This window comes from Bos javanicus, chromosome 14, assembly GCF_032452875.1.
Source record: "Bos javanicus breed banteng chromosome 14, ARS-OSU_banteng_1.0, whole genome shotgun sequence".
NCBI classification, from domain to species: domain Eukaryota; kingdom Metazoa; phylum Chordata; class Mammalia; order Artiodactyla; family Bovidae; genus Bos; species Bos javanicus.
Window position 1 is genome coordinate 8971282 of NC_083881.1, and position 17476 is coordinate 8988757.

The window sequence follows — 17476 nt, forward strand, 5'->3', positions numbered from 1 at the left end:
TACAAGTCATCTAAGACCTTTTACAAATATTTTCTCTTCTTTGTGTTGGCTGGATTCATGATTATACTCCACAGTATCAAATAATCATCACGTTTTCATTTATTTTAACAATAGCCTAGCACAGTGGTTCCCCAAACAGGTTACAGATTGATGCTGGGCTGGCAGAACTAGCACCCTTTAAGGCAACCCAACTAACAGTCAAGGCAGAGATTATGTATAAATGCAGCTTCAGCTGTGTAATAAATGAGAACTAAGTATTCTATACTCTCTATAATTTTGGTACCACATATGTTTACAAATCAAAAATGAAATAATCAGAAACTCTGAATAGTTTAAAAGCAAGAATCACTACTTTGGGAAGTGTTCAATGAGTACAGTTAACCAACATCTTAAAATAATCATATTCTGGATCTTTTAAGGTCAACCACCAAGTCTGATTATCCAGAAAACACCCTTTAACTTGAAGTTTTCAAATCTCTCCTGTTTTGAGACATGTTTGTGCTACATAAACAAAGTCAGGAATACTATATAAAGTCAGGAATACTTTTTGTGGCACTAACACATTTTCAGGAGGAATAATATATCCACTTATTATAGTATCTCAATAAAAGTTAAGAAATGATACATGAATACTTGCCTTGGACTCTGGGCATCCCTAATTTTAGCTCATGAGCTTCCTTTTGCTAAGTCTAAGGCAGAAAGACTAATGAAAGCAAAGGGCTTCATGCTTTGCACCTTAGCTTCTCTGTAATACAAAGGCTTTAGCTGGAAATCAAGCAGCAAGAGTTTCACTACCTCAGTTTTTCTACTGAAGGTTCATATTTCTAGTTGAAGTCAGATTAAACTCGGAGATCTTCAGTTGCTTTGGTCTAGATATTTGGAGCAGATATACAAGATTAGGCTCTGGCTGGTCAATTATTTGTACCTAGAAGCAATCTAGCACTTCAAAGTTGTTCTTAGAACTGGTTAAGACTTTTAGACTTTTGATAAACGATTAGACCACAGGAGAAAGAACACAGGAGAAGCCAGAAGGCCAGGATCCTTGTTACACAGAACTTTTACCTATTACCTGTTCAATTTTGGGTGGATGAAAAGCTAAAGGACTTTATCTAATAACTCCTGTTTGTTTTCCTCAGAGAATGATGATGCGTTCCTCAGCATGGAAACCTCTCAAGTCACTCAGTCTCCCTCCTGTTTTTGCCTCCTTCCTCCGAGTTCCTCTGTGGGCCTTGCCGGTCCTCTCCCCCGTCTCCAGCCTGGCTACCCAAGACCCGCTTCACCCTCAGTGCAAACTACCACAGGGGTCTCTATTTGGCCTCTCTACAGCCAGTCTCTTCTTTCCAATGTAGCTTAGTCACACTTCTGAGATTCTTTTTACGAAAGCCCAGCTTTGACAATGACACTGCCCAACTTTCAAAGTGTTGCCATTTCCTATCGGAGTACACATGAAGCCCTCGGCCTGGGGATGAAATGTTCTATAACTTGGCTTCAATCTTGTCTCCCATTCCTGCCTTTTGTGAATTTTCTTTTTTTAAAAAAAAGAGGAATTTCTTTCTACTAATGTTTAATGATTCATATTTTTCATACAAAGTATGGAGAAGGCAATGGCACCCCACTCCAGTACTCTTGCCTAGAAAATCCCATGGACGGAGGAGCCTGGTGGGCTGCAGTCCATGGGGTTGTGAAGAGTCGGACACGACTGAGAGACTTCACTTTCACTTTTCACTTTCATCCATTGGAGAAGGAAATGGCAACCCACGCCAGTGTTCTTGCTTGGAGAATCCCAGGGACAGGGGAGCCTGGTGGGCTGCAGTCTTTGGGGTCGCACAGAGTTGGACATAACTGAAGCGACTCAGCAGTAGCAGCTGCTAAATACAAGCCACCTACTTCATTTGGTGTTTAAGCAAACCACAGTCTGTTCCAAGTCTACAGAAAACAATGGTTGTGTTGCAGTTATTGGGAAATGGTGCAAAGGCAGGCTTTTGGAGGAGTTTCAACATTCCTTTACTCTTTATGACTTTGGCCTTACGTATGACCCGTAACTCTCGCTTACACTGTACAATGCCCTTGAGCCTGTGTAAAATCTGCTATTCACCTTTTTCCAACCAGACTAGCTGTCACATCACTTTCACTGATGAGTGCCTTCTTGTTTTGTTAGCACACATATAGGTTCCTTCAGTTGTACTTGGGGAAAAGGCAGGAGTATGTATGTATGTATAAAAAGATCTCTGCGATTTGTCCTAGAAAAAGTGACAATTCTTCTCAGCCGACCAGTGACTTAATTTTGTATAAAAAATTTAATTTGTACTCCAAATTTAACATGTATAACTCCCCATCCATTCCCCCAAATAATTAAGCACTGACTATTATCTTTTTGAGAGAAGAACTAAGTCACGATTTCAGGTTTTACTTATATTCATTATGCGTATCAGTCATGCTGATGGGGCTCAGTAAGCACCAGAGATCAGAGAGTCATGCCTGTGGTGCTTTATTCTATTAGTCAAGCTGATTGTTTAATTTCAGGAAGCAGATATATCTCTATTCTATTTTAGTCATTTATCTTCCTGAATACTTTAATTTAGGTATCTTTATACACATACAGGGCAATTTTTAGGAGAAGTTCACTAAGGATTCACAGTGGGCTAAAACTTGAATTGCAAATGTTAGAACTGACATACTACAAATGGACCAGGTATTTTAATAGATTAGTAAAAAGCTGAGCTGTATCTAGGGGAAAACCAAAGTTTTGCTATGATCTCCATCTAACCAACATTAAAAAAAAAGTTATAAGCTCTAAAGTGAAAGTGAAGTCGCTCAGTCGTGTCCGACCCTCAGCAATCCCATGGACTGCAGCCTACCAGGTTCCTCTGTCCATGGGATTTTCCAGGCAGGAGTACTGGAGTGGGGTGCCATATATCTGAGGACTATATGGGATTCTGTATATATAATTTCACATAATTTTGATGAAATAATGATTTTTCAAATGAGCAGTTTTTAATTTGATTCACTGTTAACAAATATACATATTCTCAGTTTGATATTTTGTTACATCATTAACTGGTGAATACCTAACTGATGAAAATCTCTCCTGTCCACACAATGAAATTACCTGGTTTTAGCCTAGAAGGTACCATCATTCTGTCTTCTGGTATCTGAACAACCATTCCTAATACACAAAATTAGGTACCACAATGGTAAATGAGTTTGAAACTCCAATGCACTCAACTAAAAACTGTACTTAATTTTTCAAATACTCAGAGTGAGGTGTATTTGACTTAGGATTTACAGTTATAGCAAAGATAAAACAAAAGTGATCTTTAATAATTTAACAAATGTATTAGTGAACTTTTAATGTAAAATTCATGCTCAAGAATCTTCCTCCTATACTGTCTTCATGCAAATGTCGTTTCAGTTCATTTTATTAAAATAAACTGACCCTCTGCAACAGTTTGAAGTGCTATATATGTATTTTTAGGAGAAATAAAAATGGTCAACAAAAGGCAAAGGGAAAAATTTCAGTCAGTAAAACAGACTGCACTCTTGACACATATAAACTAAGGGTTTGGATGAATTTCTTCCCTCCAAAGGTATTATCAGCAAGTTCAAAATCATTAAAGATAGAGTTAGCAAGGCATCCTCCTTGCTAATAATGAGTATAAAAATAAAATGGCTTTGAAGAGGTGAAATTTAGGGAAGATGATTTTTCTTGAGTCTTAAATTGGTAAGAAAACTTTAAACCAACCTCAAGGCCCCAACTTCCAAAATGAACACTAACAGCTTATTCAAACTACTCCAATGCTCTGAAGGTAATTTCTTTATGAAACTGGTTATTCTACGTAAGAGGGAGTTAAAAACCTTGAAAGATATAAATTAATTGGCTGTACCCTGGCCACCAAATACTTTTAAATCCTGCACACAAATTAACTGACAGGGTTTGGAAGCAGGAGGGAGAGAGGAGGCTGAGAAAGCATAAATTCAGACAATTTCCTTCCCCTTTTCTTATATGGATATTCTTTTAATCATTTATACTGTACCAAGAGAAATAATGAAATACCTAGGAAGCAAACAATGGATAAACCACAAGGAGGAGGCTGACTTGACATGCTGGCACATCGGCACTTTTACTTGACTACCAAAAAATTCTCTGCTGATTTGTGTGGATAAGTCCTAGAGAATACTGGCTGCTTTTTCTTCCTATAACTCAGGAGGGTACACTCTTGTGCTCTATTGAAACAGGAGGAGAACATTAAATCTATGATATTTCAAATAAGTCCTTCAAGAGTACACAGGTCACTGATAAAGCTTAGCCTATATTAAATGTTATATTTACTTTCCAAAATGATTTAAAAAATTCTCTCATAGGTGAAATTTTGAAACTTTCTAAAAGTAGTGGGTATTTGGCTTCACTTGAGAGTGTATAATCCCATTTATTCTCACAACTTATGTTTCATAAATCTTTTAAAATAAATAGGATTAGAGGGCCTATTTATTTAATAACAGGCCTTATATACGTTCTTACTTATTAAAAAAGCTTAGTTCTATGGTTTCTTTTACTACAATGTGAAAAGCAGTGATACCATAACACTTAATATTAAATTTATGTATCTTTGTAAGTATCTGAAATGAATTCAGTAAAATAAATTGTAAATTACAAGTTCAAGGCTAAATCAAATTAACATCTACTAACAATTTTATTTAGGAATAATTTAGAGTTGTATTTGCTTCTAAAAGTGCAGAGGGGCAAAAAGCTCTTTCAAATTGACTGATGTCTATCTCAAGACAGTAGTACTTGGTCATAAACTTTCAGCAACTTACCACATCATCAGAAGGAATGCTGTTGGGTAAAATATCCACCTGAATGGATACGGTGTCCACAATACTCTTCCTTCTAGAAAGTCGATCTTCATCTATAGTTAAAAAAAAAAAAATTCCCCCATTATTTGCTAGTTAGAAATGGTATATCACATATAAATTCCAGTTATTTCAGATTTCAAAAAATTTCAGGAAATTAAGACAGTTTGTCTTTTTTTGCTTTTACTAAATATACAAAGCAGTGTGCTCTCAGACTTTAACAGATTTAAAAAATAAAATTGATAGGTGGACTCGGTTTCATACAGTTGACCCCTGAATGACATGGAGGTAGGGGCACTGACACCTGAGGAGCCAAAGATCAGTACAGAACTTCAAAGCTGGCCCTCCATACCCCCAGTTCCGTTTCCAGTCCAAATTTCCAATTTTGTATTAATCAATTCTATTCAACATGTTTTATCATGTTGAGGTTTGACAGAAAACAACAAAATTCTGTAAAGCAATTATCCTTCAATAAAACATTAATAATAAAAAAAAAGTTCTAAACTCAATTTTAACGTCTTTACGAAAACCTTCTTTATCTCCACACTGTCATATTTATTTTTCAAGAGAGCCATCCTTCAGAATTTTTTATCTTTTCTTATGTAGATTTGAGGATGGCTTCTGAAGTGGTCCAGTAGAGCACTCCCTCTTATACTGCCGGGAGAGCTGCTTCTAAAATGAATCTTTTTTCAGACTAACTGGTAATTTTAAAACAAATCCAGCCTACTGACTAATGCTGAGCTTCCCAAGATTTTGCACATCAAAGCATACACAAACTTATAGTACATGTAAGGCACAGGGAGCTTAATGGAAGCTCTCTGTAAGCAGTCAGCTTACAGCTGCCTGCACTGTAAGCTGACTGCCCAAGACCAGACCCAGCTACCTAAAGAGCTAAGGAGATCAGTATTCAGACACACCTGTAAGGTTCCCAATAACAGGGAGCTCAGGCCTAAAATTAGCCTAATAGCACAGTCAGTCACACCATAATCTGGCAACACTCTTTCTAATTTCATTTTGTATTTGCAGTTGACCAAAGGAAATGGCAACTCACTCCAGTATTCCTACCTAGAAAATGCCATGGATGGAGGAGCCTGGTAGGCTACAGTCCATGGGGTTGCAAAGAATCAGACACGACTGAGCAACTTCACTTCATGAACAACCTAGGAGTTTGGGGCAGACTCTTCTGCAGTCAAAGGTCTGCATTACAACTTTAATTGGCCCTCCAGATCCATGGTTCTGCTTCAACCAACTGGAGACCACGTAATACCGTGGTACATATTTATTGAAAAATATCTGCATTTAAGTGGAACTATGCAGTTCAAACCAGTGTTGTTCAAGGGTCAACTCTACTGTGATTTTCTTCTTCTCAAGGGGTCAAGAATGAACTAAAAGAGGCAAACATAAGGAAACTGGTTTCTTGGGACTTTCCTGGTGGTCCAGTGGTTAAGACTCTGTGCTCTGAGTGTGGGCTTGCTCCCTGGTTGGGGAACTAAGATCCCAAAAGCTGTGTGGCATGGCCTAAGAAAACCATTGGTTTCTTTCTTACTGACTACTCCTCTACTCCAAGGCAGCCTTCCATGGCAGTAAATTAATGCTGTTAATCAAATATGGCAATTTACTCTCTTTCTGGGACATAGAAGGATTGCAGTTCCTGGCCTCTCTGTGGTTAGGAGGGACTCTGTAACTAGTTCTGGCCAATGAAGAGTGAGCAACGTTTTAGACTGTGGCTATTCCATCAGCTTGGACTCCAGAACAAAGAGGATATGAGGTTATGCACGGTTAGTTGGAGCAACGAGTTAAGTCTTTACAGTTTTAAATCACTAAGAACGTGTGTCTGTTTATTCTCACAGCACAGCTTAGCCAGGGTTCTTCACCTTGGCACTACTGGCGTTTTGGGCCAGGTAATTCTTGCCGTGGGAGCTATTCTGTGTATTGCAGAATATTTAGCAGCATCTCTAATTTCTACCTGCTACATACCAGTAGGCCTGCCCCACTGGCAATAACTGAGAATGTTTCTAGGGTTGACAAATGGTTCCTAGAGTGGGAAAAATCACTCACAGTTGAGAACCACTGACCCATCCCATCCTGATTACAGACCTTTCAAGAATGTTCCCTGTATGCCACCATCTTAAGTTTCTTAAACACTAACCACATCACTCCTCCAAGCAATTCTACCCATTGCCTGAGGAAGTAAAAAGGCAATCTGCATTCTCCAGTCAGAGCCTACAAACAGGAACATCGGCTGTTCCCTGATGTATTAAGGCAAATGTGCCTATTCTCCAGTCTCTGAGCATCTGCCTCACATGCTTTTCTACAAACAGAAACTCCTACTGGAAACACCTGCTACCTGCCCTTCCTTATGTCCCCCCACCATAAAGACTCTTATCTTTCAAGCTCTACTTACACACTACATCGCATCCTTTAAATCTTAAATATTACTTAATTGTTTTTACTTGTCTTTCTTCTAGCTTCAGAAATTTCCTATCGGTTACGATTGATCTTTCCTTATCACTATTCAATCATTATCACCCGGAAGTCACTGACTGGGCCTTGAACTACCAACGCGTAAATCGATGTCTTGTCTCCCCAGCTGTACAAGAATTCAGTGGCAGACTGTGTTTTGCATCTATCATCTAGCAGTTACTATGGTTCTGCTGTATAAAGGCTGGAGGTACAGAATGAATACACACCCATCTGTGACAAAGTACTACATATTGTTTCACTACAGTTTTCAGATTGAAAGTATCTTATCTCCTGCATATGACTATTACTGAGGTAACCGAGACACTGTACTTTTTCTAATTTTTCCTCATGATCATATGTGCTAATATAAATCACCAAACATAAAAATCAACATCAATCGAACTGCTACAAAACAGTATGGTCATCACTGCTGACTTGCTTTTCAACTTTCAAGGCTTTACTAGAACTCAAAATGAGGAATAAATAATAGCCTGCTTCTCCAAAAAAACCCATACAAGAATTTCTAGGTTAACATATGAAACCTGATGGGTTGCAGAGAAGAGAGAAATTGAAGCTTAAGATAAAAAAAAAGGAAAGGAGAAGTACAGAAGCAGGAGAGGGATCACTGAGAGGCAAAAGTGAGTTAGAACGGGAGGGAGGTATGGGCAGAGATTTGAGAAAGACAAGGAATTTTTCAAAGGAAGAAAACGAAACTCAATGGGAAACTCTAACACTCTATTCTCAGAAAGTTCTTTCTTTTCATCAATAGAGCAACCTGCTTGAAGGTGACAGAAAAAGCCCAGTCACAACTAAGTATCGTGCACATCTACACATGAGTAAGCTCTCCACAACACAGCTTACAGAAGATAACGCCCGTTTTCATGGGCCGTCCATGTCTGCTCCTGACCTGTCCTTCAAGGGCGGCTGAGACGCAACACCACTGCAGCCGCTGTGGACGGCCCTGTCCTGCCGACTCGAGAACTGCCTCTCGGCGTCTCAGTGCCTTGTGTGTGCACTCCCCGGGTAGAGCCTTGCTTCTCTTCCTCAGGCTGGCCTGGGGCAATCTCAGACGCTACTTTCTATGCCCCTTCGGTTTTCCCATCCCACCTCCCTCTCCACTTCCTATAATCTGCTGTTCGGTATGGTAATCATTGTTACTTCTTTCTGTTTTTAATTGCAACCTGGGTTTTAGAGCAATACTTGGAGACAGTGAGGCCTAACTTCCTTCAGTGATACAGTGATATTCTGCTGCCACCTGGAGTGTCTGTGTATAATGTATGGAACTGCATTCAGATGGCTAAAGAAGAGAGAAACACAAGTAGACACAACAGTCTGAACACAAGAATAATACAGAACTACATTAAATTACTCAATATAATTGTCTATGGTTGTATAAGAAAAGGTAGAAGAATTTACTTAACTGTATATTAATAAATCATGAAATGTAATTAGGGCTACAATGCTGCTCCGATTCAATTAAAAAGCTAACCGGCAAAACGAAATTTCAGAGGTAACTTATCTATACAAAATTTCATTTTAACACTGATACTACTTATACAGATAAGACTTTTTTGGTTCTACAGAAAAACACAAAATTCCATCTAGAGCTAACGCGTATTTATTTATAGTGAAACTGGTTTTTTAGGTTCTATGCAATTCTTATCAAGCCATTCCCTGTTTAAAATCATTTACTGACTCCCCAATGCTTTCAGAACAAACTATTTAACCAATCCTACTCTTCCAAGTCACTCCGAAGTAGACTAACTTTACAGTAATTCCTTGAAAAATCATCTTCTTGCTTGCCTCCATTCTTCCACACATGCTGTTATGTTGGCATGAAACAGTTCACTTGCCTAACCCTTGCTTCAGGCTCAGCTTAGGGGTTTTTTTTCCTTCTGGAAAACACCCCTGTTTCACAAAACCTGGACAGAAGACTCTCCTAGGTGCTGCCTGAGGACCCCAAACCTCTCTGATGACAGCTTTTAAGGCATACTGCAATCGTCTAGTTAATTGTCTTGTTAGACAAACTGTATAATGAATTAACTTCTTTCCTATGCATCTAGAATACAAGTGCTGATGTGCCATCTTGGGAGAACTGACAAAAACGTCATTCAAAATCATCTTCTGTGTTTCTTGGTCCAGATGAGGAATCCTGTTAGGAAAGAGTGTATGCTTTGTTAAACCGAGAACCTTTACCTGTCTTGCTTCTGTTTGCACAGCAGCTGCCACATCGTAAATACTCATTAAATACTGTACCCCTTCATAGAGGAGCATGTAACACACACCTAGACATACACTATTAACTCAAATTCTAGGCTGATTTGCAATAATTAGCTAACATTTATTGATCACTTACTTTATGCCAGTCACTAACTGTTCAGTAAGCTTTAGGCATACCATTCTTCTTTCTTTAGAACCAGTTACCATTATATTTCAACTGTTTGTCTGTCTTCTCCACCAAACTTTAATCCTTGAGGACAGGGAGTGAATCTTAACATCTTTCTACCCCAAAAGTCAGAAGAGTGCTTGATATAGTAGACCCTCAGTAAAAGTTTGTAATACAAGAAAAAATAAATCTGGATCAATAAGGAATAATCTTTGAGCACACAGCCGGTAAAATCAATTTATTAAGCACCTAACTGAACAGGCAAGGCAGTTAATTCTAGTGGTCTTACCTAATCAAATTATTTAATTTCAGCCTCACTATCATCATTTGTAAACAAAACTAATGCTACTTTCCTCACCAAACTACATTCTCAGATTCCCTGAGAACACGAATACAGAGTACCACTTTGACTGGCAAACACTCGGTACATAATAAACGGCAGCTACTCTTTTGATGATGAAGGGTATACATGCATGATACACAACAACCTAAATATTTAAACTGTTTTCTTTTAACAAGAAAGATACCTTAAATCTTAAATCCCTTATTTTTTTTTAAATGAGTATCTGATGGTTATATAGCAAAAGGAAAATTTAATAATTGATTAGGCCACAAAGTCTTACTATGTCTTCTGACTCTCTCTGCATTACGGCAGGACACACATGCCACAGACTGGTTCTAAATTGCCAAAATCTTTATAAATCAGAAGACTCTTATTCACACTGAGGGATTTCTATGCAGTTACATAACTAAGAATATGCTGAAATGCTCAGAATTCTTCTAGTCAGTGATAGACAGGCATTAAAAAAGAAAATACATCCTTTTCAGGGGTGGGAAGAAATGGGAAATACAAACCATTTGTTAAAATTAAAAAAATGTACCGTAATTTTCATTCAGAATTGTTCGGAGTTAAAGGAACAGGGTAGAAGGAAGTAACAAGGGATGGCAAGTAAACTATAGCTATGGGGAAGGCAGAGCAAAACAGTAACTGAGTTTACAACTACATAGAATACACAGGCCACTGTCTTCATTTTCTAGAAGGCAGTTGTACTAAGCTATTTTCCTAAAAGATGGGGGAGGGAAAGGGCAGGCCAACCGACACTGGATTTACCTTTGCACTTGTGCCTGGGTTTATGAGGTTTTTTGCCTGAAGGAAAGAGAGCTAAATCCAAATTATAAGAATGCATTTTTAAAAACCTATTTAAAAAATTCTTTAAAATTATAAAGCTCTACTAAGTTTATTCTTAGCACTTTTTACTTTCCCAAGGAATTTCTGAGGAACAGAATTTTCTATACTATGGAATTTAAAAGAAAATGCAAAAGCTTTCATTAACATCTCAGACTATTATGAACAACCATCTGTAATAAATATACATATTTTGGATCCAAATTATAAAAAAGTTATTTCCAAATATCATGCTGTTTCTAGCGATTAATTCGGAAAACTACCTAAATGAAATCAAACAGCTCTCTTGTAGAACAGATACAGCCCCATCAAAAGAAAATGAAGGTGTCCTAAGATAAAAATCTTTGATTTTAGCTTTCAAAGTAAAAAGTGAATGCAAGATATGATGCAGTTTTGCTTTGAAACAAAACAATTATCTCAAGCAATGAAAAGAACAGAAGGAGATACATTTTACACAGAGGAAAACATATTCTTAACTTAAAAAGTTTGCAGGTTTCTTTACAAAGAAAGTAGTCTGTACTCTTTCAAATGACAAAAATTACCTAATTCATTAAGCTCAATAGTCACAAATAACTAACTAAATGATTTTTACCAATTTCCTGAAGTTAAACACAATATTGCTTAAACAGCAAAGACCTTACTTTGCTTCTCTGTTTAAAGAATAATATTATTCAGTATAATAATACATGAACTATAATAATTAACACTTGAGGATTCAATTTGCTCATGATAAAATCATGTATGTGTCTTTTACTAAAGGTTTTCAAGAACAAAATTTTAAAATAGAAGTAAACTTTCTTAAGCATCTGAAACAGTTGGTATAGTAAGTACACAAACAGAATTAGTTTTCATTGCTAACTGAACTCGCAAAAAAATTGCTGATACGTATTCCATAGAGTTTTAATCACCCCCCCTTACCTGTCACTTGTGGTACATACGGGACTGACAACCTCTCAACACTATACCCACTTCCACCTAGGGACTCTGCAATCTTGTTGGTCAAAAAGTACAAATTTTTGTCATGCTTCTCTAAAGATTTTGGAAGCCTGTCAAGTTGATCAAAACAAAAGCCATTTAGTATTATTTAAAATAAGTTAACATATAAACATTCTAGATCAAGGTCTAAATATAAATGCAACTTAAACTGTAATTAGTCATAGGAAAATCAGTATATTTTAGGTGACTAATTTGAGCTCTTTAAAAACATATGGAGTGTGGACCCAGCTAGGAAGCGTTCTGCTGTTCTTCTTCCCCAGTAACATCCCAATGGTGAGGTCAGCCTTATTTTATCCTGCTGGTATTCACACATTAAATGATGAAGACGAAATTCAGCTTTAACTATCATGCTAATTAAAAATCTACTACAGGAAGAAAATAAAAATGAAGCTCACTGACTACTAATCAAGAATACACCAGCCAACTAAGTGACAGGAAACTCTCGTCCAAGACATACAGCTTCACTTTCCTTTCAAACTGCTTGGTATTATATTATGCTGATGCTTTAAATATTAAACTGCTTTTAAGAGTTCAAAAGCTGAATAAAGTATTTTTCATATATGTATTTTTTTGTTTGGATAGCAAGAAAAAAAGTTCAGAGTATAACCATCACTTTTCGGAAAACATTCTTTCTCCCATAGTTTTATTAATATTGTTATCGATTATTCAAAGTTTTGAACAAGATATTATAGTCTCTTAAAGGATGTTCACCTATATATCAGAACATGCTCTATTTAAGAGTTGCATCCTCATGTTTAAAAAAAGGTAAGCTAAAATTTTTTTCCTCAAAGACTGAGTCCATGTGTATGAGTCTATATTTATAATGTACGAGAACTTTTATAACAAGAGAAACAAGTTAGATGAGTTAAGTGACAGAAACATAAAACAATGAGGATTATAAAAATCAGAAAATTATTCTAACAATAGTTCACTCCTTTCAATCATCATTTACTGTTTCTCAAGTCAATGTCCCTTTCTTGAAATGTAAAGCATTAACATACATGCACTTATCTCTGAAAATATGCTCTGGTAGAAAATAAGGGGCTTCCATAGTTCGAATTTCAATAACCTGAAAAATATCCAAAAACAAAATAGAGTAAAAATCAAAAGCCTCACTCTTCAGGATGGTGCCACAAAAATTTGGAAAACTAAAAACACAGAAACAAAAACTCAACATTTATAAGAAATACCATCACTTTATTTTGGAATTTAAGCTACAGTTGAGAACCCAAATAAAGAGTTCGTTTTGTTTTCACGTTTATGAACTCAGCAGGTAACAAAACCAAAGTGATAAAATAATACAAGCTGTGAAAAAAGATGATACATCACATCTGATCAAACCTCCCACAGAGGCAATTAGAACCTGTGCCTTCTCAAGCACCCTGTGTGGGAGACACCTCCACAAGCCACAGGCCCTCGCTGTGCCCCTCCTCCACGGGACCTGCTGCCGCGCATGCCCGTGGTCTCAGCGCTCTTCTGAGGTCTAGCTCCCCAACTCACTTGGGAGCCACCTAAAGGGGAACTCTGCTTTCACAGAATTTGGATCTTTAATGGCAAATGTCAAATAGTCACTCAAACATTTGTTTAATGAATGAATGAGTTTTATTTCTTAGAATGCACTAAAACCCCCTACATTTTAGGAAGGACTGAGAGAGATGCTTCCAATTTCATAAAAACGAGGTTCTCCCTGAAAGATGTCTTTAAAGAATAAAAATTACAGTGGACTTTTTCTGCAGGTAAGTCAGCGGCTCTGAAATGTATGCTAAACCATGCATTAACTATTTAATGAGTTACTGCTGAAAAAGATAAATACAGTTAAATGACACAGGACAAATCTGAGAGGTGTATTATTTACTTAACTTTTGAGATCTAACTCAAGGACACTGGTTTAAAACATAATGACAATAAAAACAGTATAATTAAAGAAATATGAGATACTAAGATCCATAATGTTTTAAAAGGAAAATAACTGTATAAGAAATTGTATGAAGTACTATAGAAGAAAACCGTATTTCCTGCTCAACCATTATACAGAAAAATTCTAATACAACAACAGGCATCAAAGAAAATATAAACATAGCATTATCTTAATAATTTGATACATAATCATCAACATTAAAAATAATTATCACTGGTAGAAAATCTGCCATTCTCATGCAGTTCAAATGCAAGGACTTATCTAAATATATTACCTTGCTAACATGCTGGCAAAACGCAGGAACAGCTATCATCTGACTCACAAAGTTGAGGTATGCAGCAACCAGCGCCATGATTCCACAACGATGGAACATTGGCAAATTATCTTCATTGATAATTGCACTATCCTTTAATTAAACAAACAAACACACATGGACAGATCAAGGTCTCATGCTCCATTAGCATTTTCTTTATGATTATACTAAAAAAACTGCAGGTAAGTTGGAATGCTAACAAAAATGTCACCTTAGAAGCAGCTTTCTTTAAAAAAAAAAGTTCTAAAAGGAGAATAAATACCCCTTTATAAAAGACTTAAAACTCTCAATTCAAACAGGTCTTCTTCAGGAAAGCCTTTCCTAAAGATGGGGGGATTCGGGGGCTGGTGAAATGTATATTAGATATATAAAATCAAATGCATGTATTCTCATTGCACACAGTTCTATTATTATGTAATATTTAAACTCTAATTAAACAACTCCATCTATGTAATTTTTATTATTTAATGACTATCTTCTCCACTGAAAGGATGGGCACAGGGACCATGCTGTCTTTTTCATCATGGTAATCCTATGCCTTTGAACAATATTTAGCACATGGTCAATACTTACTCAACATTTGTAAAAAGAATAAATGAATGTGATCATAGTTTTTTAGATTTAAAACTAGAGAACTCACTTAAAAAATTTATGTCCCTGAGTAAAGATGATAATACTTTAAAGATGGTGTCTAATTTGTAAAAAAATGCTTTTGTCAATGAAAGGCTATGAAAGCATACCTGTAAAGCAATGGCTAATCGAATGAGATCAATAACTACTTCTTCATTGGCCAATTCAATAGTTATAAGAGCAAGAGAAGTATAAAGTAGCTCATAGTTCTTGTGAACATTGTCTTCTTCTTTACAGCCCAAATATATGTGCCGATACAGCTGCTGCCCATTCTGAAAAGGGAAACGATACAGAAAAAAGACAGTCTTGCTTAAAATGTAGCAGGGCAGATATCAGAGGTGTATATAACCTCTTATAAAGTAGCTATCTTATCACATAACATGGGAGAGATTTAAACTGATAATCGGAGGGTCAAATTGTATTCCAATTATTAACATCAAAAAATGTATCGATATATAACTACACACTAACACTGGAGTTGAAGACAAAATTAAACAAAAACAGCAAGTCAGAAATAGTTCCAGTGCAAACAATGAAAATGTCTTTAGTAATAATTTGAAAAGCAAATTATAGATAGATTTGAGAAAAACTGAAACAAATGGCAGGATTATGGGAGCCTTGGCAATAATAAGAAACACCTGCCTGAGCAGAAATGAACTCAGGTTTTCTTGCCTGAGGGAACAACCTCCTGGGAGGTGGGTTAGGAGCTGTGCAGGGAAGAGCACCTCCAGGCTCTGCCACACTTTGGTCTGAAGTGACACAGGCACGTCTAAAGTCCACCCACGAAGAGAGGTCACAGACACACCCCCAGGACTGTAAGAGGTTTCCCTCTAAACCAGAGGGAAGTTCTGTTAGTCAAAAACAGAAAAGCCTGTGGTCTAAAGCATTCCAGAGTACAGGTCCAATTGTCAAGTGACAACAAACAGAAATAAAAGCGTTTTTCCCATTTCAAAGTACCATGTGGTAATTAACTCAACATGTTACACTGGTCTGCAACACAAACTGTAAATTACAATAGGGAAACTGAACGACTGCCACGCTTCCTCTCCACTAGGCCCCACTGCCCACCCCGGATATGACTTAACTTATCAGTGAGGAAGCGCGAGCATCAGTGTTTGTAAAACACAAAGCTCCCCCGGTGATTGTAAAGTGTGGCCAGGGTCACAGGCCACAACAGTAGTCTTCTGAAGCCAGTCCGTCTGTAGGGTTATGCATTTTGCTCTGTAATCTATTTAATATGCACATGGACCCATATAGGTAAGAGGCGCCTCTCCAGCTGTGCCAATGCCTGACTGGTTAACCCTGTTTAGGTCTGTGGTTCAGTATTAGTAAGTGGGAGTTTTCTGGCTACAGATACAAACTATGTATGTTCTTCTAATAGATTCCCCTTCATTTCATTTTAAGGTTACAGATCAATGCAAACCTACCTGAGAATTCAAATGGCTACAACTTAAGCCATGCATTATTTTTCAGAAGATAATCTTACCTTTTTCATGAAACTTGTGTCTTGTCTACAAATTTTTTCTCTTTTTATTTTTAGGTCAGCCACATCTGGTATTATTCTAGAGAGAACCAATGCATCATTTAAAGGAATGACTGTTATATCATCTTATATGACAAATCATAGCTATGCTTAGAAGTCTGAACTATTTACCACTCATTTCAATGAGCATTTTAAATAAGCTTATATATAATGATTCTACTGAATAACCGAGTTTAAGTATAATTGCACAAAGTAATCCTTGAGGCAAAACCAAAATAAAATTTATGGAACTAATGATTACTAGTAGATAAGATCTCTGAAAGTACATTAAAAGACCTTTAACATTTACTATCTTAAAATATATTAGTAATTGTTATACAAATTAAATTCTGGGATTAATAAAACCTAAAAATCCTAGATGAAAAAAAGTACAATACTGCATAATGGTAATGGTGATGGTTCTAACTGTGAATTTACTGAAAACCACTGAATTAATAAACACTTTAAAAGGGTAAAAAAACCCCAAAACAATCAATACTGTACTTAAATGCATTAATGTAGAAATCTGAAAATTTCATCATTAAGCCTATTTTCAAACAACACATACCTGATCCCTCGAAGCTTTGCCCTGTTGTCATGGCGATCCATCAGATTATGCATTACTTCCAAGACTAACTGTCTCAGTTCATAGTCTTCCATGAGGGACGGTGATAACAAAGGGTCCAGAAAAGACCCTGGCAGTGCAGTAACTATTGTCTTCGCTTTGTATCCAGAAGTTACCTGATTATAGGGAGGAAAAACAAGCAAAACACCTTTGTCATGAATCCTTCTTTGGTAAAACTCTCAAGTTGTTTTCTAAGAATCATTAGCTTAGGGAAAACAGGAAGTATAAACGTAAGTCTAAAGGAAAAACTAAAAGAAAATTTGTGAGATGATGAGGATTTTACAAAAACAGCATTCATAAAGTTAATAAAATCAGTATCAGCACACATTTACCTTGTGTCAGGCATGACTCTAAGCACTGTATGTGTACTACCTTCATCATTACCATGTTCCTGTGAGGCTAGGAATTATTACTGCTTCCCCATTTTGTAAAAGAAAACCGAGGCTCAGACAGGTTAAGAATATATGGGGCAGGAAGTCAGTACTAAATGGATATAAGGAAATTAGATAACAAATAACACAGGTAAGATTTGAAAATTTTAAACTTGCAAATAATTATTTTATTTTAAATTAAGCAGTTCAGTTTA

At 36.7% G+C, this 17476-nt stretch overlaps 1 protein-coding gene across 5 annotated transcripts in view; it reads right to left on the minus strand.

Annotated features, from left to right (window-relative positions):
- EFR3A (EFR3 homolog A) overlaps nt 1–17476 on the minus strand; it is an 86580-nt gene that overhangs the window by 13102 nt on the left and 56002 nt on the right. For 3 of the 5 annotated variants that reach the window (XR_009740754.1, XM_061438573.1, XM_061438574.1), the window contains 7 exons: nt 16834–17006; nt 16230–16305; nt 14854–15015; nt 14075–14206; nt 12884–12951; nt 11805–11932; nt 4816–4907 (listed from right to left, as the gene is read on the minus strand). Coding sequence is in view for 4 of the 5 variants with exons in the window: in XM_061438573.1 (XP_061294557.1) it covers nt 4816–4907; nt 11805–11932; nt 12884–12951; nt 14075–14206; nt 14854–15015; nt 16230–16305; nt 16834–17006 (831 nt within the window). In the remaining variant the exon portion in view is untranslated. Of the gene's footprint in view, nt 1–795; nt 870–1680; nt 4225–4815; nt 4908–11804; nt 11933–12883; nt 12952–14074; nt 14207–14853; nt 15016–16229; nt 16306–16833; nt 17007–17476 lie in introns of those variants that run through there. The other 2 variants (XM_061438576.1, XM_061438575.1) reach the window with 2 other exon arrangements.